The 24,642-nt window shown below is 39.5% G+C and overlaps 5 protein-coding genes across 12 annotated transcripts; 2 read left to right on the top strand and 3 right to left on the bottom strand.

Annotated features, from left to right (window-relative positions):
- The first annotated feature begins 390 nt into the window (after positions 1 to 390).
- On the top strand, positions 391 to 5,147 carry LOC117496831 (eukaryotic translation initiation factor 4E-binding protein 1-like). The gene is made up of 3 exons (XM_034148618.1): positions 391 to 863; positions 3,248 to 3,436; positions 4,482 to 5,147. Exons 1-3 carry the CDS (start codon positions 728 to 730, stop codon positions 4,511 to 4,513), a joined length of 357 nt encoding a protein of 118 aa, XP_034004509.1. The 5' UTR covers positions 391 to 727; the 3' UTR covers positions 4,514 to 5,147.
- A 3,149-nt stretch (positions 5,148 to 8,296) lies between these two features.
- Positions 8,297 to 10,679, bottom strand: spaw (southpaw). The gene is made up of 3 exons (XM_034148588.1): positions 10,062 to 10,679; positions 8,829 to 9,679; positions 8,297 to 8,683 (listed from the first exon to the last, which is right to left on the bottom strand). Exons 1-3 carry the CDS (start codon positions 10,339 to 10,341, stop codon positions 8,531 to 8,533), a joined length of 1,284 nt encoding a protein of 427 aa, XP_034004479.1. The 5' UTR covers positions 10,342 to 10,679; the 3' UTR covers positions 8,297 to 8,530.
- A 74-nt stretch (positions 10,680 to 10,753) lies between these two features.
- dguok (deoxyguanosine kinase) lies at positions 10,754 to 14,931 on the bottom strand. 2 transcript variants are annotated; one of them, XM_034148593.1, is made up of 8 exons: positions 14,662 to 14,931; positions 14,310 to 14,490; positions 13,426 to 13,535; positions 13,135 to 13,334; positions 12,257 to 12,404; positions 11,999 to 12,114; positions 11,451 to 11,550; positions 10,754 to 11,265 (listed from the first exon to the last, which is right to left on the bottom strand). In XM_034148593.1, exons 2-8 carry the CDS (start codon positions 14,416 to 14,418, stop codon positions 11,239 to 11,241), a joined length of 810 nt encoding a protein of 269 aa, XP_034004484.1. In that variant the 5' UTR covers positions 14,419 to 14,490; positions 14,662 to 14,931; the 3' UTR covers positions 10,754 to 11,238. The 2 variants fall into 2 exon arrangements, with proteins under 2 accessions (XP_034004484.1, XP_034004482.1); XM_034148591.1 differs by having other exon boundaries at positions 14,310 to 14,931.
- Positions 14,932 to 15,501: 570 nt separating this feature from the next.
- On the bottom strand, positions 15,502 to 19,960 carry tcn2 (transcobalamin II). 2 transcript variants are annotated; one of them, XM_034148590.1, is made up of 10 exons: positions 19,884 to 19,960; positions 18,675 to 18,742; positions 18,058 to 18,247; positions 17,777 to 17,946; positions 17,548 to 17,685; positions 17,246 to 17,418; positions 16,977 to 17,151; positions 16,253 to 16,433; positions 16,036 to 16,154; positions 15,502 to 15,923 (listed from the first exon to the last, which is right to left on the bottom strand). In XM_034148590.1, exons 2-10 carry the CDS (start codon positions 18,730 to 18,732, stop codon positions 15,862 to 15,864), a joined length of 1,266 nt encoding a protein of 421 aa, XP_034004481.1. In that variant the 5' UTR covers positions 18,733 to 18,742; positions 19,884 to 19,960; the 3' UTR covers positions 15,502 to 15,861. The 2 variants fall into 2 exon arrangements, with proteins under 2 accessions (XP_034004481.1, XP_034004480.1); XM_034148589.1 differs by lacking the exon at positions 19,884 to 19,960 and adding an exon at positions 19,053 to 19,178.
- Positions 19,145 to 24,426, top strand: ccdc117 (coiled-coil domain containing 117). 6 transcript variants are annotated; one of them, XM_034148595.1, is made up of 6 exons: positions 19,145 to 19,238; positions 20,583 to 20,699; positions 21,971 to 22,018; positions 22,105 to 22,368; positions 22,934 to 23,080; positions 23,489 to 24,426. In XM_034148595.1, exons 1-6 carry the CDS (start codon positions 19,231 to 19,233, stop codon positions 23,730 to 23,732), a joined length of 828 nt encoding a protein of 275 aa, XP_034004486.1. In that variant the 5' UTR covers positions 19,145 to 19,230; the 3' UTR covers positions 23,733 to 24,426. The 6 variants fall into 6 exon arrangements, with proteins under 6 accessions (XP_034004486.1, XP_034004485.1, XP_034004488.1 ...); XM_034148594.1 differs by having other exon boundaries at positions 21,968 to 22,018; XM_034148597.1 differs by lacking the exon at positions 19,145 to 19,238 and adding an exon at positions 19,297 to 19,366 and having other exon boundaries at positions 21,968 to 22,018.
- Positions 24,427 to 24,642: the final 216 nt, after the last annotated feature.

Raw genomic sequence — 24,642 nt, 5'->3', positions numbered from 1 at the left:
GAATAGGAAACCATATTATGAGCCTTCCAACAAAGTACCAACAACGTACAAGTTGACAAATTGATGCACCAGTGGCTCAACCGTGTTTGTTTTTTTTTTTAAAGTATTCATTATCACTATCCATTGAATACACGCAGTCCTGCAAACTGGCAGCTATTGATTGTGTTCAGCACAGGTTAAATATAATTAAACAGTTCCTCTAGAAAGGTAATAAGAAGTTAAAAGTATCCTTTATCCTCATGACTTTCTAAGAATCAAATCATGAAGTTTATATTAGGACATTGAGGCTCTATTAAGATAACAGAGGGTGATTTGAACTTTGTCCAACCGTTGTAAAGACATGACGTGCCAGCAGAGGGCGGAACAAGTTAATGTTGTCCATCTCAGGAGTGTTGTCCCTGCAGCCTTTCTGCAGTCTGTCCGTCTGTGTGTTGTTTTGTGTGCATGAGAAGGGTGACTAGAAGCAGAGGAACGCGTGCACAGGTCTTTTTTTAAAGAAAGCACCTGGACACGTTGTGTGTGAGACTGCATGTTGTAATGTCACGAATTTAGATACTACATTTCATCATTTGCACTTAAAAAAAAGAGCTATTTATTTTTTATGTAACCGAAAGAAGCTGTATTGTTGAGCCAAAGCAGGAGCGGTGTGGCTTTATTGTTTTTGAAAACCAGTACTTTCTGCCTGTTTCATTCTATTTAGTTAAATAGTGTTACTATAAGAGAAAAGATGTCCACTGAATGCCTGAAGACCACTGCCAAGGCCATCCCGTCGACCAGGAGGGTGACCATCAACGACGCGGCGCACATGCCCCACGATTACTCCACTACTCCCGGAGGAACCCTGTTTAGCACGACCCCCGGTGGTACGTACTAAGTTAAACATGTGCCAATAATAAGATATGCAGTTTCCTACAGTCATACAGGAGTTTTACTCGTATGAATAAACAGCTGTATTGTCAGAGGGTGAAGCAGGAAAAGCTCAGGCTAACTCCATGAGGTCTGCTGCTGTCACTGTGCACAGCCAGCTGCTAGCATTGCATCAGCTAACTGCTAAAGCTAACTAGCACATTTTTGACTGAAAAACAGAGAAGGAATTACTGGCTCTGATGCAGTGGTGTAAAGAAACTAAGTACATTTACTCAAGTACTGTACTTAGCTAGACTTTTGAGAGAATTGTACTTTACTTGAGTATTTTTCTTTTTTGCTACTTTGTAGGCCTACTTTTACCCCACTACAATCCAGAGGTAAATATTGTACATTACTCCACTACATTTGTTTGGTACCTTTAGTTTGTTAGCAGATTAATGTGAAATGTACACTTAAATAATACTTTATTTACACCTGGAGTAAAATGCACAAGCTACCCTGCAGTATACAAAGTCATTCAAACCAAAAAACAGTTTTAAGTCCTGAGAAAGTCAAATAAGATTTGTGTGTAAAACTACACTGCCTAGCCAAAAAAAAGTAACCACTTTGATTTAACTAGGCCAGTAGGTAAGGGCTTTCCACTTGATAATAACTGCAGCGATGTATATGTTTTAGCTGAATACACGTTTTTTAACCTTAACTGATTCACTTGTTTGTTCTTTCTGATGTAAAGTCAAGGTTGTAACTGTTTGCAATAAAGTTGTGGGGCGCTGAACTGTTCTTTTGATTCTTATGCATTTTGATATATGATAGTCATTCAAATTTGAAGGAGGGTGAGCAAGCATCTTGAGGAACATTCATCATTAACTCCTCTAAAAAATATAGTTTATTTAATAATAACACTGAATATGTGAATCATAACAGTGATTGACAGCTGATAGGAATAATATGATTGTTAATATTATCATATTAATTCAGACAAACATCGATGAGACAGTTAATTAATGTACTTATTGGTCTTTTATTTGTTATTGTTCAGTTAAAATTCATTCAATTATGTCTGCCACCTTATATATTTATATTTAAGGCTTTACTGATGTGCCACAATTATGTCACCTAATGTTATTCAGATAAAATATAAATATTGTAGCTTTCCAAGTTAACATTGATTGATATGACTCCGATAAATCAGCATATATTTCTGCCAGGGGATGCCACCCCTCAAAATCTCCTGCCACCCTCTTGCCACCCCATGAATATTTTTCTAGATCCGCCCCCGAGTACTTCTCCCACCTCTGCTCTGATGCAATAAAGTAATTATGACCATGGTTATTTGAGTTGTAGAAGCTCAAATCACAGCTTTCTCGTGAAATGAGACGTGTTTACAATGTTGTTTTTAGGTTTTATCAGCTGATCTGTGAACGTTAGCGACACCTAACTGTCCTCTGCTGCTAATGACGTTTGTGGTGGTCTTACGTCACTGACAACTAAAGCTGTGATTGGTCCTTTCCAGAGTGAGTTTATTACCTGGTGTTCAATTAAGAGGACGTTTTAAATAGACTGTTTACCTTTCTATAAGAACACATCGTAATGAAAAACATGAGAGACTTAGAAAAGTATTATTTAGTCATCTTTGGATTGGTGCTCATTGATCATGTGGCGTAACCAGAATCAGAATTTCTTTTTTTTCAAGTAAGTTTTCCGTTATACAAGGAATTTGCCCTTAAGTGTTTGGTTCATACAATAAACAAATGAAAATACAGGCACAGTTCTGCAAGAGCCAAGAACATGAATATATAATGGAGAAGTAACAATATAAATATGAAAAAACATCTACAATTTAACTGTTTTAGAATGACAGAGATGTACAGTATGTGCAAGATGTGATCAGGGGGTCTGCAAACGTTCACAGTCAAAAGAAATGCCTCCCCTGTGGGTTGTGTGAGTTTCATATGCACAGCTGATGTACAGTACAAACCCAATAAGACTGAAATCATTAGTGGGTCTATATTTCTAGACTCTGGGGTCCATTGCAGTTCAACTTTTACCAGTGCTAGTACCTTTTCTACTTCTGAAGTTTGATTTATACATGATGATACATAAATAAAGGGGTACACATTGTGTCCCCGTGTATGCCACTTGTGTCATTTAATTGTTTGAAAGCCTAATATGTTAGATCAGACTTAATTGTCTAGGATTAAAGTTCTACTAACAATAATAGTTGTTAGTGCTATACTAGACCAAAGCGCTAGACTAGATACATAAGGCATAAGAGCAAATAAGTAACAGAAACATTGAAGCATAACATCTTATTAAATTGCTCTGTCTGAACTGCGAGGTTTCTCATCATCCCTCTCTTTCTTGCCTCTTCTCTGGAAAGGTACAAGAATCATCTACGACAGAAAGTTCCTGCTGGGTTGCCGCAGCTCTCCGGTGGCCAATACTCCTCCTCGAGGTCTGCCTAACATTCCCGGGGTGACCAGTCCTCCCTCCAATGAACCCGGGAAGAAGGCCCCTAATGGAGAGCTACTGAGCAACAAAACCACTGCTCCTGAAAGCAGCAGCACTGGTATGTTCACACACATCAGAGCAGCATCACAGCATAGACTTTGCATCTGGAGAGAAGGATTCTGACCTAACCTCTGGAGTTTACTGTTCACGCATGTTTTCACTTACTGGAAATATTTTGGTTTGGTTTAGGTAAGGTGTGGCGCTTGGGGTAAAGAGTGCAGGGCATGATGAGGAAAACAATGAGGTCACATAGCTGTAGCAAAACGTGTTCACTAACAACCAAGCTTCATGCTGTTTCTTAAATGGATCTGAAGTTATCAGCGTCAGACCGTACAAACAGAAATCTCTCTGTCGTCACTTCATGAAAATGTTTCGTGTTTATTACATTATTATTTACGTCCAGTACAAGTGAAGCAGACAATTGTTCTCGCATACAAATTCAGGCAGGTAATTACAGGGTTGCAGTAGGTGAAAGGCCCTGAACTCAAGAGTTCATTCAGCAGTTATGGGGTCATAAAAGACTTCTTAGATAGCTAGTGATTTCAAGGAACATTTCTTTTTTTTCTCTCCAGCTATTGGCTCAAGGAGATGACTTTTCCTCTCTTAACTTCTAAACTCAAGCCTACAAAGCTCGGGTTGGATCAGTTATTTCTCTCAGTGGGGAAACAGCCTGCAGTGACACACTACCAGACCCTATTTAATCGCTGAACATTTTTATTTAAGACGTCTGGAACTCAGCTAAGGGCTGATATGTGTCCTGATATATTTGTTTTTCTTTATTTGATAAATTCACAAGAAGTTGCAGTCAATCAGAACCAAGCATATATTATAAATACATTTATTTAAAATAATGAAATGCATTTTAAGTTAAATGACTGTGTTGAAAACATATTAGTTGTGACTATTTGATTTTCTTGTCAAATTAAACATTTCTCATTGCCTCTATGGGTATCAAACTGTGCATTTAGCTATTTTCCTTCCAGGATGTTTTATCACGAAATGTTATCAGTTACTGCTCAATTAACTTATAATATGCAACTGTTAATATAGAAAACACATTTTAGCTTGTTCTAATAAATATATGTCTGTTTTTTTTTTTCTAGGTGATGACTCACAGTTTGAAATGGACATATAGGTGGTCCTGAAAGCAGTATTAAGATATCAGACGTACCAACACGATGCTGTGAAGAGAGGCTGTGAAGCACCATCTCATGCCTCATCAACCATTCCATGTAGACGGAGGTTTGCCCTCAGTATCTCCAGTGTCTTAGTGTTTCAAAGTCTGTCTTTATCAATCTCCTTTGCTTGTTTTGCCCAGAACAAATCTGTAATGAAACGTTTTCTGTCTGCCTCTGGCTTTTTCTGATGTATGTGTGACAAAGTGTGCCTTCCTCTTGTGGCTAGAAGTTTAAAGTCAACACTGAGAAGTACTTAACAACAACAAAGCCTCATCTCTGAGATAAATGAATGAAAATGAACAACAATAGAAAAAATAATAATGACATTTTTCTGAATTTAAAACTATTCCAAAAGGGTTTTTCACTTGCTGTGCTTTTATTTCCACTCAATTCCTGACAACTCTCTTCAGATATTGCCTTGCAATGCTCAATATACTGTATCATTTGTCGGTCGTTCTCTTTAAAACAAGTCCTTCAACTGAAGTGTCATACAGTGAATGTAAAACATAATTTTGTTGATGACATTTTTGAAACAGATTTTCACACGGTTTATAGGGTGATAAAGCATTAAAGCAAACACTATGAAGCAAACTTTGTCTTTGTCATCTATTTGATTGTGTGCTGGTCATCTCAGTGGTTTGTATGTTTAATAACCATGGAAATGTGTTCACTGGTCTGAATACACATTTCTCTTGGACAGTTTCATCTGAAAGAGCAAATGCTAACTTTTATTTTTTGCAGTATTATAAAGTAAAGATTTGATTACCACAACTAAGTTTATAGCAGTTCCTTACAGTATATAAAGTATAGGTGAAAAGCCAATAAACATTTTGGTATGATAAACCTTGACTATGACATGTTGCTTAACAGCCTTTAGCACTTCCTGTGCTTCACTGATTCAGCACAAGTCATATCAGAGGAATTCCTCAAGGAGCCACCTCAGCTGATAACCTCGGTCAGTGGACTGTATAAAGAGAGGTCAATATACAACGGTACATAGCTGGGCGAAACTCCCTCCTTACGAGCTAGAAAGGGCAGTGTCATCATACAACATTTCCCCCTCTGGCTGGCTCCTTGTTTATTCACTGTTTATAATGGATGTCCCTGAATAACTGGCAGTATTGCACTAAAAGATGCAGGAACACAAGCAGCTGTGTAAAGTTGTGCTGTCTAAATTGTTCTCTTTTGTCTTCATAAGTTGTGCACGTAATGTGGAATGGGACAAATCAATTTCTACAGATTGGTTTCAGTGGTCAAACTTAACATTTCATTACCAAATCACAGGGTATTTTATTGCTCAGTCTTAATCAAAAATATTCTCCCTTTCTCTCCCAAAACTTGGCAGGTAAAATCTTCTACTTCTAAGTCGCAAGAAATGTAGCTAATTTGACTAAATAATATATCTATGAACGATAGTGAACCCCATCTCAACTTCACCAAGCTTAAGCATCAAACTAGAGGTCCTACACTGGACTGCTTTAAACCTGCCGGCATCTAGGCTTTTGGTAATTTTCCTAAGCGTAACTGCTTACAAATTATACATCCCATAAAGTACGTAACTGGACTTATTCTGTATGAGACACTTAGTTTGTCGTTTTTGCTTGTATCGCAGATGTCATGTCTGAAATACCTGTTTATTAGTCTATTCAATAAATGCTTAACAGGACCTCATGTAGCAGAAAGAAGGACGGTTGGTCCACTTATTTGAACATAACTACATACAAGAAACATTTTGAGAATGCTGTATCATGTCCCATCACATGTTTTATTTGTAATTGCAAGGTTTGCTCAGGTTGGAATAGATGTGTGAGATCTGACGCGTGATTTTAAGGTGATGACATCCAGCCTCTGCTCCTGGGTGAATGTGTTTTCTGGACACTTGTCTTGTGTCAAGGTTCCTCCTCTTGCTTTATTATTGCAAATGGACCTGCCTTGAATATGGTATATGGTAAATTATAAGCAAAAACAATAGATTAGATAATTATACTGTGATTTAGTGAGAATATTAAGCACATGATAACATTTTCTGATAATGTTAGCTTGTAGCTCTCTGGCATGATTTCTGGCGTGACAATTTAAAGACAAAACACCTGGTGAATAAAACAGAGAGCTGTGAGGGGACTGGTCTTGGGACTGAAGTGTGGATTGAACAGTTTCAGCTGATCAGTTCCAGTCCACCCTGTCCTTCCTCCACAGAAGCCTCAGCATCCAGACGTGGACTCTCTCCATTCCCTCCTTGCTTTCTGTTTGTTTGGGGTCTGAATCTCCCCTTGTCACCTCTGCTTCCTGGCACCCCCAGCCCCCTCCCCTACATAAACAAGTGCTACTGCTTTTCTCTCCCCTTCACTCTACTCTTTGTGTTGTCCTACTCCACTCCTCTGTTTGATCACAATCAACAAAAGAAGCCTGGCCAGAAAAGACACTAATGACCTCTGATGATGTGTGTGCTGTATCAGGCCCAGAGATGTGGATTGGAGGTGAGGAAGGCAAATACACTTAAATGTTAGCTGGTTACAAATCAGAGGACAAGTGGGATTAAGATGAGTTTCTACGAGCAGGTTGAGCCCCCGAGAAGTGCTTTTTGTGAGTGTTTTTCATTCTGTATAATAGTCACTGCTGAGCATGGGCGTAGTTTCCACTGGGGACAGGGGGGACATGTCCCCCCCACTTTTCAAAATCCCGTTTGTGTCCCCCCCACTTTTCAAATGTGTTTATTAAGACTGAGAGGCTGAGATAACGTCAGTTTAGCCGATGTAAAGGACTCGCTGAGTGATTAGATTGTAAACTTTAGTCTAAGTTATCTCAGTGGGTCTCAAACAGTTTGGTCATCTATGTAAACAAATATTTCCATCTATTAAATATAGTTGTTCAAAATAAGTTAAGAAATCATTCCAATGTCAGTAAAAAATTAAAAAACACAGTTTAAAAGGGGAGTGATTAGTAAAATATGCATACATAAAAAGAAAGAATGCAGACTAGGTAAGTTTAAAATAGGAGAGAGGAGTATATCAATTATGTGTTATTGGTTGTGAGCATATTCTAATGGTTTTTGGAATATTGAAATGTATACAGTTCTGTTTTATATGAGTGTTGAGAGCTGTATCCATAAATCTCTTAATTTTGCTCTCAAAGTGCACCAGATTGATGCTTTTAACTTCAATTTAAAGACAAAAATCTTCTCATTATATACACTACACATTTTTCTTGGATTTTTTAACACCATAGTCCCTAATATATTCGTAGAAAGGCAGGAAATTGAATTAAATTGAGAAAAATGTTTCATTGCGGAGGACCCCCTGTTTTGTGTCCCCCCCACTTCTCAAACCAAAGTTACACCCTTGCTGCTGAGAGATTAAATGGAAATCACCACACATTAAGTCCAGATAAAAGCTTATTTTTAAACATTGCATATTTAAAAGTTTTGAGTGGAGCAATATAACACACTTTAAATAGAAAAAGCAACTGAATTAGCTTATTGTTACATTTAATTAGTTCTTTATCTATGGCACTGAGATATTTTATTTTCAAAACTATCTTAATGTATGTGTTTTCTCTCCCTTTCCCCAGGGTTCATAGGTCCAATTAGACCATTCAAGTGCCAAATATTGATTAACTATATGAAAAATGTAAGAGTTGAGCATCCCAAAAACACAAGACACCACGTTCATGTAAAAATAAAATGCTTTAATATATGTTTTCACATTTTATGTACAAAATATACATTATAACGTATAAATAGATAGAACATTTGCATAACAGAGCTTTGCCTTTTCTAAAGATATATACTATAGTGTACCACCCAGTATGGATGAAATATAATCTCATTCAAAAATAACAGTCAGATTATGTCTTTTGTTGTAAAAGGACATGACTTGGAATATATTTGAACATTAATGTTTACATATTGATTTAAAGTTCAAGAGTACGCTCCGTCAACATTTGCTCTTGTTGATGGCAGTGAACATGCTGGCCCTTCAGTGACATCCACACTCTTCAACAACCATGTCCTCATGATGCCGAAGGGTCAAATCATCGCTCTCGTAGTACAGCATGGAGAGCGGGCTGAGGCGCGTCGGCACACAGGACGGGCAGGACCCTCTTTCTGGATGGTGATATTTCAGGAGGCTCTGAAAAAGATAGGAATAATTCACATGAATAACACGAACAAGGTATATTCTTATAATCGTTTCTCCAGCTAGAACTAACCACCCTCTGGTTCCCAAGGTAAACACAGTAGACATGTGAAAAATAGCATTAAAGTTGTCATCTCACCTGCATGTACGCATGGTTGGTAGGGTTGAAGGACTCATCCAGTGGTGTGGGACACTCTCCCTCACAGCGAAATGCATTGAAGCGCTTAGGGTGCACAATCCACTCGTCCCAGCCGATGTGGTCGAAGTCCACCCACATGTCAACCCTGCGACACAGCGGCCGCTGGGACGGCTCTGCTGCTGCTGATGCTGCTGCTGATGCTGCAGGAGGAGTAGGTGGAGGGTTAGGTGGAGGAGGTGTAGGTCCTGCAGGCACCCTCATCCTCTCCATCCTGTTCCTCTTGTGGCGTCGACTTCGGCTGCTGACTCTGTCCATGGTCACATACTTGGAGTTCTCCACAGTGTGAATGAGACTGTATGCTGTGTGGCCTTCCTGGGGCACGTGGTGTTTGGAGAAGACGACCATCATGACCCGGTTCATGGTTGGGTGGTGGATTTTTCTTTGCCTCAATCCCAAAGTCTTGAAGAGGAACTGCCCAGAGACCTCCCCTTCGTCCCCGGTACCGCTCCCATGGTCTGCGTCAGGTTCTCCTGAGGCCTCCTGGCTCGACAGTCTGTCTCCCTGGTACAGCCAGAAGTTTAACAGAGCGGTCACATTAAAAACCTTCCAGGTGGACTTTGAGCTGCTGGCTGATGTGCTGAAGCTCCCCAGGAAAAGATGCTCATCCTGGCATGATTTGCTGCCCAGCTCACAACTCTGCTTTCTGGAGTGATATAAATCCACAGTGGGACGCTTAGATTTGGAGAAAGCAGGCAGTCTGATCCGAAGTTCTGCCAACTGGACAAGCTCACTAGCAGAGATGGATGACATGTCAAAAGTGACTGTCCATTTTTCACCCTCTTGATGGCAACCTAAAAATGAGACAAAACACATAAATGAGATTGCAGATTCACCAGTCTGGAGGATTCTGGGCAAACCAGATCTCTGGACAGATGTCAACACACTGGAGTGGGAGGGTGAACAGGACAGGATGTGTATTGAACCCCCCTGTGCAAGGACGTCTGAGGGCTAATATACACACCCTCTCACATAAAACAGAGAAAGCCTTTAAAGTGGAATAAGCATTTTGACACTTGCTGGGTTGTAAAAAGGGATGGTCTGATTACACAGATAATGCACCAACCAGAGAGCTGCTGGAGGAGAGTCCTCAGTAGAAACTAACATACAGTATGTAACATGCTGTGTACCCGATAATGGGGGAAAAAAGACAAAATAATTAAACTGTTTACTCACCTCTGGCTGTCAAACTCAGCACGGAGTCAGAGCTGTGCGCTGACGGGCTGTCACCTTGCATTGTAACGGTGTTGACAGCTACAGACGAGGAGAAATCAGCAGTCTTAAAGGAGCGGTACAGTTGCATCATGTACAGGGGATAACTGCTGCGATGATTAAATGACAGATTTCTCAACGCTAAACTGGTCTCGGGGCCTGTGAGAAATCTGTGCCCATGGCTGGAGAAAACAACCCCAAAAGAGCAGAGGAGGAACGTGCAGAAAACCGAATGGACTTCCATTTGAACTGAAACTAAGAAAATCTACCCCAGAAATAATGACAAGAGGCAAAGATGTCCTTCCTTCCTCCAGCTGGTCTCAGGCTGAAATGATGCTCTGTGCAGACGGAGCTCCAGACAGGCCCCTTTATAGTGGACAGCTGCCCTTTGATGACCCCTTACTGCTCCAGGCATTTGAACAGCCCCTCTGATCATCAGAGCACACCAGAGGGGGAGAAAAAGAAAACATTTAGCCAAGGTCATTGTCCTGTCAAACTGCCTTTTATATTCACTCAGGAGCCTAATCCTTTAGAAATGTAAAGTGCCATTAACAAATAACACTTGAAATGCTGTACGGACATTAGCACCTTTGTGTTTACTGACGGGGGCGAGTAATGCAAGACTTCACACTTAACAGAAACTAAGAGTAAAGGACAACATTTATAGACATTTTTTAATAAGGAAATAGAAACAATTTCGAAAAATAAAACAAAAGGTGTTGAACAAACCTATGAACAAACAATAAATACTATACTTGTATTGATGGCTGGTTCCTTGTCAGTTAGGAATGTGTTGAACAGTAACGTAAAGAAAATGTAGGATGATCAGTAAACAGTGTCTGAAATGGTCATATTTATTTCAGATAGAGTAAACAGTACAGTAGAATGAACTTGTACTACCCAGAGCAAATACAAATTAAAAACATGCAAACTACAAAAAGATTAAAAAAATCTACAATGAGAAGTCTATTTAGAGGTAATATTTCTATACAGACAAAACTCAAGCTGCGTGTTTCATGTATTGTGATCCTGCAGCTTATTAATAAGAGAAAACTTGTATATAACTCCATATTTCCTTCACTCTGAGAGGTTGATCTGTCTGACTGAGGTCCCACTGCTGACTGTATCGGACGATGTCTTCTCATAAAGCACTGAAGAAGTTCTTCATCTGTGTATGAAAAGGTATTTTAGGATCATGATGGATAAGAAACATGAAACACATCAAACGTCAGATCAGAAAACTTAAATGTGTCGGGGCAGTGACTCTCTTTGGACCAAAAGCTGATGAGAAACTAGGTCTCAAACATTTGTATGCAGCCCTCGTCTGGTTTAAAGTGCAATAAATAAACATACCTTTGTTATAAATTCCTCCTGCACGACTGGGTCACTCTTAAACTCCACACTGGCATCGAGTTGTAACACAGGTATTTGCTTCAACTTTTCGAAATGTGTTCTGAAAAGAGAGAGTAAAGCTGTCTTTCACTGAACACCTCAGACCACACACTGCTGACCGTCATCTGTTCACAGCCCGGCAGCGAACAGCTGCGAGGAAAGGCTTTTAAAATGGTGATGGACCAACAGGAATCCATAGAGCATCCTGTGATATAGTGGCTGCACTGGTGGTGTTTGTCATTTCACTTTCTTAGTTTAAAGGAAATGGGATAGTTTGTAGGATAGTTTACAGATAATAAAAACTAAACACAGACTTAAATGCTTATTTACACTGTGCACATCCAGCATGCATTCACCCTGTTTTTCAAAAAGTGGCTCAAAAATGATCTGTCATCTATTGCTTCAAAAAGCCATGTGTTTTTTTTTCTTTCCTGATTTAGGGATCATTCAAAAATATTCAAAATATTGAATATTCGGAACATCAAACACATGATCTAATTTTCACTCACTCAGTGCTCTTTTCAACCAGCCACCTCTCATGTTGAACGTGCAGCTTTTCCAGATAGTCCAGTTCCACTCCCTTCTCCTCTGCCCTGCCTCGTCGGTGCAGGCGCTCCAAACATGTCTAAGAAACAACAAATTACAATGTGTTTTAGTCTTTTTTTAAACATATGACAGTAAAGGTTAAAGGATGTGCTGTTCAATCAACTACCACAAGATACAATTATGTCAGAAAACGTGATTTTTCTTGATGTCACTGTCCTTACTGTTGGTGGGGCTCTGAGGTAGATGATGCCCTCTAGCTCCACCTGGTGTCCGAACTGTTCCACCAGGAGGGAGTGCCAGTCCTGATAGACAGCCCACTCTGTAGAGTTGATGCAGTCCAGCTCAAACATGTTCAGGGCGAAGATGTATCTGACAAGACAGAGGGACAACTTTAGTTTAACCAAACAAAAGAAAGGGTTTTCAATTAGTTAAATAACACATAAAGTTAATAAATAAATGAATATACATACTGTACTATGGAGATATGTTATGTTTACATTTCTGCTGCTGTAGTATATTCGTCTTTTATAGAACTGATCCAGAACATTTTATATTGTGTATTCTTTGTGATATGTTTTTTCTACTGTAGATATGTATATATTTTTGCTGTTGTGTTTATTTGTACTTAATTATGTTTGTACTTCATTCCACCTTTTAAATATTTTAATGCCTGAACACACTGCTGCTGTAACAACATCATTTCCCAGTTTGGGATGAATAAAGTATCGATCTATCGATATATCCATTTCATGATAATCCTAGGCCCTCCCGAGCACAACTTTGATAATTAACAACAACTATAATATAGCGACAATGTGTGAATGTATTGATTGTGGAATAAGTCAAGAGCTCCCAAACTCACTCTGTTCAAAAGCTTTGGTAAAGAAGACATCAACAGCTTATCACCCATGTTGGACAATTATGGGGTTTCTCAAAGTTTCAGTTCCCCTGAAATTCATTATTTGATTTACTCCACAGGGACAGTATACAGCTTCTCAGTCGTGCTAGAGTAAGCTATAAGCTCATTTCCATCTGTATTCGGCCACAGAGAATGACATCTCTCATTTCAGTTTCCCTCTCCTGTCCGGCCTTGCCTCACCTGTCGCTGTAGACGGAGCGCTCGTACACCTGGACCGGCACTCCCTCTGAGCGCAGCAGGCGAGCAGGAGGAGGCTGCAGCTGCGTCCTCAGCCGGCTCATACAGGAAAACGTCTGAAAGGTGTACGACCAGCGCTGAGGGTCCTGGTACATCATCTGCAGCAGGTTGCTGACTGTGGTCTGGGGGGAGGCGTCTGTCCCCTGTGAGAGACATGAGCACAGATGGTCAGATTTAGCTACTTTTGATTTAAGTTGTGAAAATATAGAGAAAGGTCAGTAAATGTGCACACACCTTCGAGGTACCACTCTCAATGTTCTGCCACTTGCTGACAGGTTCTGCCACAACCTCCCAGTCCGGACAGGCCGACTGCAAGAGTCTCGCAAAGGTGGACTTTCCAACAGCTGTTATTTGACAAGAAAAAAAACAGGAGATCATATATTACCAACACTAGTGGGGGGAAAGTAATAAAGTACATTTGCTTAAGTACTGTATTTAAGTACAAGTTTATGGTACTTGTACTCTACCCAAGTATTTCCATTGTATCCTGCTTTATACTTATGCCTATTACATCTCTAGACTTTTTACTACACTACATATAATACATATACAACCTTAGTTACTTTGTAGATTAAGATTATTAATTTGACGTAAAATCAACTACTAAGAGTATGATATTTCATTATGTGTTAAGATGCCCAGCAGTCAATAAAGTCCGCAAATAAGCTTTATGTATTATTCTGAAGTTGGCCAGTCTGTATAATAAAGATTTAAACGGTTTGTACTCTGAGTATATTTTGATGCTTGCTAATACCTTTGTAATTAAGTAAGATGTAAAAGCAGAACCTTGTAACAGAGAACTTCTTCTACACGGTGGTTTTAGTACTTTTACCAACATAAAAGATCTCTGAACGTCTTGACAACACTCATAGGAAGGCTGTGGCTCAGTGGATAGTGTGTGGACTTCGAATCAGGGGTAGCAAGTTTGAGTCCCACTGCAGTCAGCATGTCGTTGTGTCCCTGGGCAAGACACTTCACCCCAAAATGCTCCTGTGGGGATTGTCCACAGTACTGAATATATGTAAGTCGCTTTGGATAAAAGCGTCTAACAAATGACATGTAATAGCTTGGCAAAATAATCGTTTTATTTTGAAATGCAGTAAATATACTGATCTTACCAATGTTGCCCTCGATAGAAACTCTTTTCACTCGAGCAGCTCCACTCTCAGGTGAAGTAGAGAGACACCTTGAACAAGAAACACTGAGCTTTCTAGAAATATTAGCCATAGCTTTGGGGTTAGTTGTGTCCTGTGATCTGCGTGTGTTTCCAGCTCTCTGGAGGCTGTCGGCTGTCTTCCACTGTGGAGGCGCATTATACACAAATCTCATGACTTGTATCAAACATGTGTTTAACTTGGAAACACGGTTGAACACAACGCTTCGATACAGGGCAGACATATTAAAATGGACAACTTCAACTATAGTATAACATGAATCTGCTGGTTAATGTAAAATAAGTTGTAACATTACCACTGAGTTAAGACCAGCTAGCTCCTCCTCTCCATGATGTGTGCTAACTACACCCTGATGCTAACATGAACTTGTGTTATGAATCATCTCTTTACAGCTAAATGCGCTGCTAACTTTACATTTATAAACGTCGCTATATTAGCTGCATTGTTCCTGTAACACTAACACACAGATGTAGCATTTTAGCTGCTGTTAAATAAAGTTATCGAGGTAAGGTCATAAGAAATGTTGCCCAAATGCTACAAACAGAAACAACTCAAGTCACTTCTGGTTTCGTGTTCTGTATTTTCAAAATAGAAGCCTTTTGAATAACCGCACGTGCATAGAGAAAATTGTTGGAAAATGTCAAATGTACTTGTTCCTATTTATGCTTTTAGCGTACAGATATAGAGAGGACTGCATTGTGTGTTTATACAACACTGTTTATTATAGTAAGTAAACTAATCATTTTAGAGAAAAATTACAAACCGGAAGTACTTCAGATTCCCCAGAGGGTTGAGGTTCATAAATAAAGCACTTTATTTCTGTTATTGCAGAAAAACTATTCTATCAACATATTGAAATGTTCTTTTTTTCCCATTGTTTTTGTGAATAAAATGACAAGCTTTACAGCTCTTTTCCCAAAAATATTTGAATGAAAAGAAATGTAGTTATTACATTTGATCATTTGGCATTCAATAAAATAACTTTCCCAACTGTAACCTACAATGTCAGCTTTAGGAAATAACTAAATGCCAAAGTTTTGTTTCGGCTCTCTTCTTAACAGGTCTAATAATATAATAATAATAATAATAATAATATAATTTTGTTTGTAACAAAAACACAAACTTATAGAAAGTCTTCGTTATTAGAAACTTGTTTTTATTTGTTTGAAAAAAGCACAAGCACACTTTGTAAGATATTGGAAAACACATTCATCCCTGATTTAACAATCCATTATTTAAAAAAAAAAGCTTAACAATTTACATACCAAAGCAAGAATTTTCATTTTCTGTTCAATTAGTTTGAAATTAAATTTTTCTTTCAAGCTTCAAACCTACTTGAAATGCAAAAATTCTATGAAACCAGTCCGACTAATTATTCACAGTTTATGGGATCTTAAGTATTATCATTTTAAGTATAATCACCGGTTTAAAAGAGAACAAAATTGAATTTCTTTTGATCTTCATAAATCACTGTTGCATCAGCAGTGATTCACTCTCAGTAGATGGTGTTTTTGAGGGTGATCTTTTGAGCCCCATCAATCTTGAAATCGATGATACCTATGGGATAAAAAAACAGAGTGAAATTAAAGCCACAGATCACAGAATGAAGGGTATGCTCTATTTAAGAGTCACAGTGTGGTATGTGATGTTTGTGTTTAGGTGTGTTTACCCTCGCCGAGCGCAGTGCCATCAGAGGAGAGGTGCCAGTATCTGCGGTCGCTCTGTCTCGCCTGCTCTCCGTTCACCACGCTTAAGAAAGGTCCCCACAGACTGGACTCTTTGTCAAACCTGCCAAACAACATCAAATGGTCCTCAATTAAACCCATCATGAATTATTGTAAGCTATAAAAAACTGAGAAGCACAATAACACAGTATATGAACTCACGTGAATCCAACATTTTTAATCTTGAGAAGTTCAAGGGCCTCCAACAGAGAGCTTCCCTTTGGCACTTCCACAGAGTAAAGAGCAGCTGCTCCGCTGGACGTCACCACCTCCACCGTCACTGTCACTTTGGTCTGACTCGGTAAAACCACCACCGGATCTATGGGCTCCAGCACCAGAGTATCTAATAGAATACACACCATGACACAGCCGAGAACAGAAACAGATTTAAACGGGACCTATCATGCAAAATGCACTTTTTGATGTCTTTAATACATAAATATGTGTTCCCTGCCCGGTGTGTCAGGGAACTCACAAAGTGTTAGAAAATAAAACCCTCTCTCTTTTCCTCCGTGCTCAAATCTCTAAAAAAGGGGGTACAACGGAGCTGGTCCAGATTTGCTGCCGATATGACGTAATATCGGAAATGTGGGCTGGCTTTGAACACATTCATAAGCTCCACCCCCTCTTTTTTTTTTTTTTCAATATATATATATATATATATATTTTTTTTAAAGCTTTATACCCCGAATCAGCACTTTAGTAACAGGGCTGAAATAAAGGGATATGAGGCATGGCTAGAATGGGTGATCTGTTTGGTATTTTGAGCGAAACACTTCAGACATGTTTTTTATATATCTGAGACCTATGATATATGCCTACAAATAGCATGATAGGAGACTTTTAAATCATGGTGAACACGGGGTAGAAATAATGCTGCTCATACCATCCTCATTGAGACACTCCTTGCTTTTAACTGTCAGGTATGACTTCTGCTGAAGAGCTGGCAGAACCTGTGAAATGGCCATGGCGTTATGGTATTTGTTGTTTCTGGCGTCTGTCCTTATGGCCTCCATCGAGGCAGCACACTCTGCAACGGGGCTCCCCATGGCCAGTAAAGCCTTGGAAACAATGACAGAAAATAAGTACATCAAGACTGCAACATTTTAGTTGTTTAACGTTTTATGCATGAAATAGAAAAATAAATATTCTTACTTGGACTGCAAGGCCTGTGCTGAACTCATTGCCAATATGACCGTCGTTCCTACGCGAGGCCAAGAGCTTCTGCTTGATCTTGCTGAGGGCTGTGTCAAGCTCCGCAGCGTTATGCACATGAGAACCAGCGTCCTTCACACACTGGAGGGCCATTCCAGCCATGGCACAGGTATCTAGGGAGAGAAAGAGGAGAACATATGTGTAATTGACCGAAGAAAAATATGAACTTGAAACGTAAGAAAAACAAAAAAAGAAATTAGGGTTGTTACCAACTAGCGGATTCCTTTTACAAATACACTCACCAGTGTCATTGACTTGCTCATGTTCTACTGCCTTGATGAGTGTGTTGCTGACATGGTGGTTGACCCTGATGCCGCTCACGCAAAGAGCGATCACACCCAGAGAGTACTGGTAATAGTTGGTCAAAGGGCGGTGGCTGACTGTGCAAAGGAGAGGAGGGATACAAATAAAATGTTATATTAAAACATGAAATATATACACTAAATAAACTTTAAACTCTGCTTTACTTACAGGCAATATGCTCTTTTTCTTGTTCCATCTGCTTCTTCAGGTGTGTCAGCAGCGTCTCACTCCTCTCACCGGCGGTGAAGGTGATTGTGTTGAGGTCATAGCAGGAGGACTTCAAAGCCAGAGTGTACAGCGACAAGAGGCCCACCACCGACTGGCTGTTAGAGAGAGAGCTGAGAAAGACACAGTGACTTAGGTTTAGGTGAGAACATCACAGAAAACATCAGTTCAGTGGACACACAGATTTAGAATGGCAAGCAATTTGTTGTGTCAAACTGCAGTACCTTTGAATGTCATTGTGCAAATCATTTTTCAGTTTATTTAGGTGTTCGCTCTCCTTGGCAAGGTTGTGGAAGTTAGAAAGCCGTAACGCCAAGTGGACACTGGGATTGGGGAGTCCTTCCTGCGTCTCCAGAGAGCGAAGGAGGTTTTTATTGAGTGACATGTGCAGCTCAATATTAGATGTTTGAGTTTCTGGAAGAAAAAATGTTTCTTAGAAATGTTGATCGCAGACATAAAAAATACTTGAGTATCTTGCTGACATCAACATGAACTTTCGGAGCATTGCAAAATCAGAACTGCAGCATCAGCGGTCAGAAGAACAGGAAACAATGACTTGTGAACATTTGATATGTGTTTAGAAAAAGGTTTCAAATATCCAATTGTCAGTGTCCTTGATATCTTACCCACATGACTAAAAAGACCAAAAAGGTGCCACAGGTCTATGGAATTTTTCAATTACACAACTTTTGTCAAAGAGCAAGCAATATGAAGGTTATACAGATTGCAAAATCAGTGTCTGTCCAACTCAGTGAATCAGAGTATTTGGTCATCTGGGGTTTCCAGGGTTCAAATGAGTTGATGAAACTGGATTTGTTTATATAAATATAATAATACTTACTACATGGTTTACCAGAGGCAAAAGCCAGTAGTCCTGCGACTATTACTAAAGACAGCATTCTGTGCAACCTGTTGGATAATACAAACAGTGGAAATACATAAATATAAATGCCTCATAGGTTAAGATAACAACACAGATACTGTAAAATGATCCAGAAACTTTTCTTAGCAATCCCGTTTTCACACATCTGAGGAAGGCAGGTAAACAGATTTCAAACCCTAAATATGAAAATAATTGCAATACATATAAGGATAAGGCACATATACATATTTTTTAGCGATTTGCTGTAAATATGATAAGATCGTAATTAAAACAGTATCACAGCAGATAAGTCATTAGCTTGTAAGCTTTTACATGCAGTAAACAGTAGTGTCTGACCTCATCAGGAACGATTCCAGTGTGAAGAATAAACGCCGAGTAAAGAACAGAGGCAGAGAAAACAGCTCAGAAATAGTATTTCACTCTGTCACATGACCGGTCATTTGAGATGACAACGCGATGATAAAAGCAAGTGGGACGCTTTTAAACACAGGCTGTGGGCCGGACTATAATCGGGATGTTGAGGTAACTATCTTGTTATCACATATTCTCTTCGGTAATACGAGCATACAAAACAAGAATAGGTGTTTATCTTGCTTTACACAAATCCAGTCAGTATCTGGAAACTGACATTTTAACTCATGTTTGCCAAGGTAAGTAGCAACAACTAGTGCTAACGTTTCAACAAAACACCACTTTGTTAACGTGTCTTGTGTATATTAACACAGACTCTGTTGTAAGCAGTGGTGTAGTATTTAGAGGCTTTTTCTGACTAAAAGTACCAATACATTATTGTCAAAATACTCCATTGCAAGTTAAAGTCCTCCATTCAAAATCTTACTTGAGTAAAAGTACAAAAGTTTTATCAGCAAAATGTAATTAAAGTATAAAAAGTAATAATTGTGCATACATTTCTAGAAAATATTGTTGCATCAAGTAGCATTTTACTGTTGTAGACAAACAAAGTTCTGAATTACTTTCTAAAATATTCAAATTATTTGACTCTTTCGTGACTTAGTGTTAGTCCACTAGTTACATTTTTAGAGATGCATTTTGTTAAAAGTAGCTAAAGCTGTTAAATACATGTAGTGGTATACAATTACATTATTTCCCGTTTAAATGTAGAAGGGTATACGTTTAAATGGAAATACTAAAGTAAAGTACAAATACCTCAAAGCAGTACTTGAGGAAATCTACTTTTTAGTGACTCCCAACCTCTGCTTGTGAATCGTTTGTCCTCCGTAACTACAATTCCCACAATGCACCTGACGTAACACGCACTTTATGGAACCTCGGCGAGTTTTAACGCTACTCACTTTTTAAGAATAGCAAGCTAACGTCAGATTGACCCAGCCTACCATTCAAGCACTTCACCCCATAAGGACTTTTTGTTATGTGGAAGCTATTTCTGCGTTAACATGTTATCAGTGTAATGTCGGTGAGACCATGTAGAGCCTGTTGTCGCGAGCTAATGGGATTATTCCAAAGGGGAAACTGAAGATAGCTTTCAACAACAACAACAAGACGAAGGGGCAGAGCAGCTGCACAGGTCGGTCTATAATGACTAAAACTAACGTTACATATCTGGTTTAGTTATTCAAAGTTGATTTTCAGCGTAGGGATAAATCTGTCATTGTGTATTACCGTGTCATGGTTTAATTATAGCCATTTTACCCGTAGCGTTACAGGCAACAGTGGCGTTGTAGCTAGCTAGATAACCAGCGAGCTGTCCATGTGCACACTGAGTTATACCTTGTTGTGCGACGTAGGTAAAAGACAATTTCTCCAACTGTTTAGCTGATTAGTGTCAATATTTTATGGCTATCGACCCTTGTGTATCTTCATGTATCACCTTGTTTCCCCACGCAGTGAGCTGGGGTTTCTGCCAGCCATGTATTCGTTTTCAGGCCCCACAAGCTATCCTGAATTTGACCTCGGATCTCCAAGTACTTCTGGCCACCTACAGAGAGCACCTCTGTCTAACAGGTATGTAGCTGCTGCTCTGGCAAGTGTACATTCCCTACTTGCATCTGGCATTACATTGCATTTAGTTGACGCTTTTATCCAAACCGAATTAAATGCAATAAACCATACAGTTTCAAACTAAGGTCAATAAGAAAAGTGCTGACATATTCACTTCAAACAAGCAAGAATATTGTTAGTGCTGATGCATTGTTAGTGCTGATGAATAAGTTAAACTATTAGGTGCCACCATAGCCGTGGGAACATGTTTCAAATGGGGGGTGCTGTGGGGATGACACCAGGGCTGGTTCTGACCAATTTGCTGCCCTAAAGTAAAATGCTTCAATCTGGTGCACTTTGAGCAGAATTACTAGAGACTAGATCTAGGGGGTACAACTCTAAACACCCATATGGAAAAGATTGGTTTATATTTTAATAATCAAATGAGTATGTGAACATAACCAATAACCTACCATAGCCAATAACAAATAAATGTAACTTGTTTTATTTTTGTTCTTCATTCATATCTTATTTTACCTAGTTAACATTTATTTATTTATGCATATTTTCTAATATCTCCAGTTTTAAACGATGGTTTACTGTCCTATAGTATACATTGAAATGATTTCAAACCTGTTGTTATTTATCCTAATAATTATAAAGGAGTGCCTTGGAAATATTTGTTTACATAAATTGTGATCAAACCGTTTGAGACCCACTGAGATAACTTAGACTAAAGTGAACTATCTAAACCCTCAGAGTCCTTTACCTCACTGAGCTGTAGTTATCAGCCTCTCAGTCTGCAGGAGAGAGCTCTCCCTCCACATTATTGTAGAAACAGCTTCTTTTATCCGTTAGCGCAACAGAAGCTAACAACAATCCCCGCTGGTACCGGTGCGCCCTCTCTCTCTGTCTCTCTCTCTCACTTTGGCTGTGAGCTGCGGGCGCCTGATAAGCCAACATCCCCCACTTTCATCACTTACATCGCCCATCGTACAGGGCAAATGGAAAATGTAACCGGGGTGAAAAGGGTGTTATCTTTACTTAATTATGAATGTTGTTACATCAAGGCTGAAAATTCGTGTTTTTTGTATTATATTTCCATTTAATCTTGTGGACGTGCAGATTCCCTGTCCTCCATCAAGGGGGTGCTGCAGCACCCTCAGCACCCCTACTTCCCACGGCCCTGGGTGCCACTTTTTTTCATAAATACAATGGCAACATGGGAAATATGTTTTCAATCTGAACGGCGGTATATAGTGTCTTAACACACCTGTCTCTCTGTCCCAAAGCAGCTGGGAGACGAGATGCCTCAGGAAGCACAGGAGGAGAGTTGATGATGAGTAAGTAAAATATGCAAAACAGTTTTACTTACCATTTCACAATGCCTTGAAAGTCAAAATAAGTCAATATCTTGCTTTTATCTCAGAGGATGCAGTGCCAAAAGGAGGAGGTTAATGTTCGAGGCAGAAGTGGACATTTCAGAGAACTCCAACACTAGCTCTCATCATGACTGGCCTTCAGCGCCCAGCCGCCCTCCTCTGCCTGCACAGCCCAGCAGTTCTGCCCCCCCACAGCCCTGCCCAGCGCCCCACAGCCCGCAGCCCTCCTCCACGCTGCCCCGACCCGATCCAGAGGGCTCCTGCATGGAGATAGAGGCCGCTCAGAGGAGACTACAGGAGATCGAAGACAGGTATGCAAGAGGCACCAAAAAGCCACCAACTATCTGACTGCTCACTTGGTAGAATTAGACCTCTCACTCACACCTTATAAAGAAAAGTCCTACCTCCAATTAGCCCCCAGATATTACACATTTCTTAGACATCCTGTGTTAATAGGACACACTGTGAAATGATTAAGTGCTGTATTGCAATTTAACACACTTATGAATTCAGGTGTAAATGTTCACAGATAATTGTCACCCTGGAAAGGTCACAAATGTGTTACTGATTAGATTATCCACTGAATTGACTTTTATTAGGCTGACATATTCTGCTTTAAAATAGAACAAAGTTAATATACTCTCATTTGTTTTAAGGTTTTTTTTTAAGTGTAACTTCAGAAACTATATACATGTGTGACCATTCAATATTGTCGTTACTTGTCTTGCCAACAGCGGTCCAACTTCTTATGTGTCATGAGCTTGTTTCACCATTCAGAGGTGGTGATAGTATTACAGTATATGTTGTTATCACACGCAAAGTTGACATCATAACAGACTGTTGGCATTAAGCAAATACTGTGATCATGTATCACAGGATAACGCTGGAGGATGACGATGAGGATGAGGATCTGGATGTAGAGCCTGCCCCCAGACGACCAGTGCTGGTGATGTCCGACAGTCTGAAGGAGGGTCTGCAGCGCGGCATCAGTGACATCCTGCCGCACACAGTGGCCCAGTCTGTGTACGTATCCTCATTCTGTTATTAAAACGCTTAATGTCTCATGAAGTTATAGGCTTCGTGTTCTGCTGTTGCATACAAGTACAAAAGTATTATCAGCAAAATGCACGTAAAGTACAAACATGTTTTGGGCAGAAAAATGGCCTTTACATGTGTATATAATTATATTTATAAATGTGATATTTCTAGATAGTATTGTTGCATCAAGTAGCATGTTACTGTTGTAGACAAACATAGTTCTGGTTGACTTTTTGTAAAAGAGTTAGTCCACTAGTTTCTATTTAAGAGATGCATTGTGCTAAAAGTAGCTAAAGCTATTAAATACATGTAGTGGAGTAAAATTACGTTATTTTAAATGTAGGAGTTTAAATGATCATAAAATCTCACCTAGTGCTCCTCATGTCTCTTCAGGAGCCAGTCCTGCATGGAGCTGGTGTTGTGGCGGCCTCCAGAAGATCCCTTCTGTCGGAAGCGAAAGGTCTCTTTACAGAAACAGCATAAAAAGCAGACTGTGTCTCGGCTCCCCCCGACTCCCTGTCCATCTCCCACCCCTCACCCCCCCCTGAGCGCCTCCAGCCCGCCTGCAGACACACACTCCGCTCTGTACAGCTTCCCTGTAGCCCTCACCTCTGGAGAGGAGGACATGGAGATGTAATGGTGCTTGATGATCGAGCAGCATGCCAAAGTAAAAGACTTGAAATGAAGTCGACAGAAGACTATGAAGGACTTGGAACCACCAGTTCGGCTTAACATCAATATGTCACGTTTTGCTTTACAGTCACGCCGTTGAGTTTTTTTTTTTTACTATAACCCCAATCAACTATATGAAAGGTGTAACAATAAGGCTGACCGTACCTAGTTTTATTCATTTAAATCTCAAGACATGATGTCAAGATGCATTTCTATAGGCAGCCTTACCCAACTGGTTTTATATGACTTACAGAATGAACCTTTGCCCTTAGAAGTGACATCCTTTGTACAGCCTTTTTGCCAAATCTTCTCCAACAACTCACTGATGTACTGTAAATAACTTTGATCTTTGTTAAACTTCAGTGTGCAGCACCTGAGCTTTGTACAGTTTTTCTATGTTTAGCTTCTGGCATTTACCAGGACATAAAAGTTAGTTTGTGTGTTCATGTTTGCTCATAGCATGACTTCCTGTTCGCTGTTGTTGTGGTAGGAATATTATCCACCCATAGTTGTTAGCAAGTAAGTAAAGAAGTCATGGAAATGCACCTTTAATGAGTTGATTGTATTTTCATACTGTATATATCCATTACCAGAATTGCAACTAGCCATCGAGTGTTATGACCTTGTTTGTTTTTCAATAAACTCTTACGTTTTCCAGAGATGTCCATTTTTGGTTGGATGTATATTGTGTTGATTTCATCATTACATGCCGTATTGGGAAGAGTAGGGTTTCAAGGATTAACCTCTATGGACCGCAACAAGTAACAATACATAAATACATATATTGTATATTTACAGGGTGTCCGCGGGGTCTTAAAAAGTATTAAAAGTTGATAAATCAATTTAGCGAAAATTAAGGCTATAAAAAAGTATTA

This window comes from Trematomus bernacchii, unplaced genomic scaffold (assembly GCF_902827165.1).
Source record: "Trematomus bernacchii unplaced genomic scaffold, fTreBer1.1, whole genome shotgun sequence".
Lineage (NCBI taxonomy): Eukaryota > Metazoa > Chordata > Actinopteri > Perciformes > Nototheniidae > Trematomus > Trematomus bernacchii.
Note: the sequence above shows the minus strand (reverse complement) of the source record. Positions and strands in the feature narration are given on the sequence as shown.